The 2,755-nt window shown below is 38.4% G+C and overlaps 1 protein-coding gene across 2 annotated transcripts; it reads left to right on the forward strand.

The window, feature by feature from the left end:
• The first annotated feature begins 664 nt into the window (after positions 1 to 664).
• On the forward strand, positions 665 to 2,552 carry LOC117137285 (zinc finger protein ubi-d4). 2 transcript variants are annotated; one of them, XM_033298656.1, is made up of 3 exons: positions 665 to 1,299; positions 1,383 to 1,649; positions 1,702 to 2,552. In XM_033298656.1, the coding sequence occupies exons 1-3, from the start codon at positions 852 to 854 to the stop codon at positions 2,478 to 2,480; spliced, it is 1,494 nt and encodes a 497-aa protein (XP_033154547.1). In that variant the 5' UTR covers positions 665 to 851; the 3' UTR covers positions 2,481 to 2,552. The 2 variants fall into 2 exon arrangements, with proteins under 2 accessions (XP_033154547.1, XP_033154548.1); XM_033298657.1 differs by having other exon boundaries at positions 1,383 to 1,643.
• Positions 2,553 to 2,755: the final 203 nt, after the last annotated feature.

Genomic DNA, 2,755 nt, shown 5'->3' on the forward strand with positions numbered 1-2,755 from the left:
AATAAGACCCAAAGCGAATGGTGTGACTTCTGGCGAATAATTGATCTTCAATATCGACAACTGCGGTGTTAATTTCGTGTTTCGTTTTTAATACACTTGCGATACAGCAACATCTTACGAAAAATTCTAATAGAATTGTCAAATTCAAAACAACTGAACAAATTTCGCCAGGCGTGCAGTTTTAATTGAAATACTGTGGTATTAAAATGCGGTTTTCATGAAGAAAATTATGACTATAACTTAAACCAAAATGGTTAAATTGGATATTTAACAGATATTCCTAAAAACATTTTTGAATAACTATTTGAATGTTAAACTCAGTACATTCAGCATTATTCAGCAGTACCGTTCAGCATTAAAAGACGTTCACACTTCAAAAATTCTTAATCAATGCGATTTGAAATTCGGAATTAAAAAATACAGCATCAAGGGAATAATAATCTAAAAAACAAGCTGTACATGCTTTTAATGTAATGTTTAATTCTCAGTACTGGATCAAGAACTTTTGCTACAGAATTAATGGCTCGTTTATTTCACGAAGTGGTGAATTGCGTTTTAGGGAGCATTTGGGAAGCATATGTGGAAATAATTTATTATAGCTATCGTCGAGAACTTTGATATACATTTTGTATGTCAAAATAGAAATACGGCCACACCTTTTCTGAATGTTTAATTTTGTACTTCTTGCCCAGTGCCTCTTAACAATTGTTCATTTTGTTATTTGTAACTTCTTGAATTGTGTGTGAACAAAAATAAATTTTATCAATGACAAAAAAAATGTTGACAATTTAGCTTTTTAGTTTAGCTTTTGCTTAACCAAATAATTCAGACAGCTACCACTCGGCATCAACATGGCTTCCAAATCTGCGTATGAAAAAACTTTGGTAGTAAACATTGCCAATTTTGAAAAAATTCAAAACTTTTTAAATGATAAGGAAAAGTACAAGGAGATTCTAGAAAACAGCGAGAATTTCAACACTCGTCTATGCATTGAACGCCGACTTCGCATGCCATTCCTCGATCCCCAGACAGGTGTCGCACAGACACATTGCTCCCTCTTTATGAAAAAAAAACAGCGAATGCCGGGTCTTCGACATGGTCAGATATACACTTATCCATCGTCCCGGTGGCGCAAACCAAAACGTCAGTACTTACTTAACCCGAATCAAAGTTTCCGAGCCTATCAGTATCGCGAGCACAATCTTCAGCACTCCCACCATCAAGCGCATCAGCATCACCATCATATACCTTCGTCTGGCGTTGCTGTACCACAAATTCCTCACCTAGCTGAAAGCGCAGGTAAGAAAAAATTTAAGCTTATCATCAGTTGAAACATAATTTTTTTATATCTAACTTTTATATTATTGGTTTTTTATTTACAGCCATTGTTGCTACGGATGGCAACTCTATGGGAGCATCAGGAGATAATGATAGTAAGGACTCACATGCAAACGTCGAAAAGGAATGGTTCCACGATGAAATGGACACATCACATTTTCATCATGGCGATGAATTTGAGGATGACTTTGATTCAGATAACGATTTTGATGAGTCTTACACCAGCAGGGGCAAACGCAAAAAGTGTTCGCGTCCTCGACGAACAAATGCAAACGTAGAGGGTACTCCCAAACGGGGACGTAAAGGTGGTGGTGAGTACAAATTTATTAAACAGATGAATTGTAAACGTTATTTATACCCTAGGCAATCGTCGAAAGAATGCTGTTGAGGGAGAATCTGATCGAAAACGTAGAGCCGGTGGAAATAGTGCAAATACATCCGCAGCCGCAGCGGCAGCTGCCGCCGCTGTCGCACATGCAGCATGTACTGCAGCTACTGTCGCTAGCACAGGGCTCTATGCATCTCATTCCAACTCAGCTTCGCCTATTCCCATAAATGACGACAATTCACAGTCAGGACTCATAGTGCCAACAAACATAGCGTCGTCGTACGATAAGACTTCAAGCGATGCTGGAGCTTCCAATGACTCAATTCCCCTAGCAACAATGGTTGGAATCAATGCGGGCCTGACAACCTCAAATGTTTGCAATGCGCATCCGGTCCAAACAGGGACAAATCAAACGGTGTTTGCTACTGGTAATAAGGCCAAACAACGTGTAGATCGTGACATAGCGCAACCATCACCTTATTGTGACTTTTGTCTGGGAGATCAACGAGAAAATAAGAAGACCAATATGCCCGAAGAGCTAGTATCGTGCTCGGACTGTGGTCGTTCCGGTCATCCATCATGTCTGCAGTTCACGGCAAACATGATTATATCGGTAAAACGTTATCGTTGGCAATGCATTGAATGCAAGTACTGTTCCATCTGTGGGACCTCTGATAATGACGATCAACTATTATTTTGTGACGATTGTGACCGGGGATACCATATGTACTGCCTGTCGCCACCGCTTGTGACTCCACCAGAGGGTTCTTGGAGCTGCAAGCTATGCATGGAGGAGTTCCACAAGATTAAATAAGCTAATAAGCTACATTAATAATGCACCAATTATAAGTTAGTCTTCTCATAAATATATAAAAGGTACATTTTACTTGGTTTGTTGGAATTTTTTTGTCTTATATATTTTCTTTTATGCGGTTGTATAGGTTTGTTATGTTTTGGTTTATGTAACCTAATTAATTTTTGAACAGGTAAAGACACGTAACTAGTAACATATATCGAAAGTTCAATTGATAAAAATTATATATATTATATTATTGGGTAGTTTGGCGAAATTAAAAGGTGGGCTGTCTG

Source organism: Drosophila mauritiana, chromosome 2R, assembly GCF_004382145.1.
Source record: "Drosophila mauritiana strain mau12 chromosome 2R, ASM438214v1, whole genome shotgun sequence".
NCBI lineage: Eukaryota > Metazoa > Arthropoda > Insecta > Diptera > Drosophilidae > Drosophila > Drosophila mauritiana.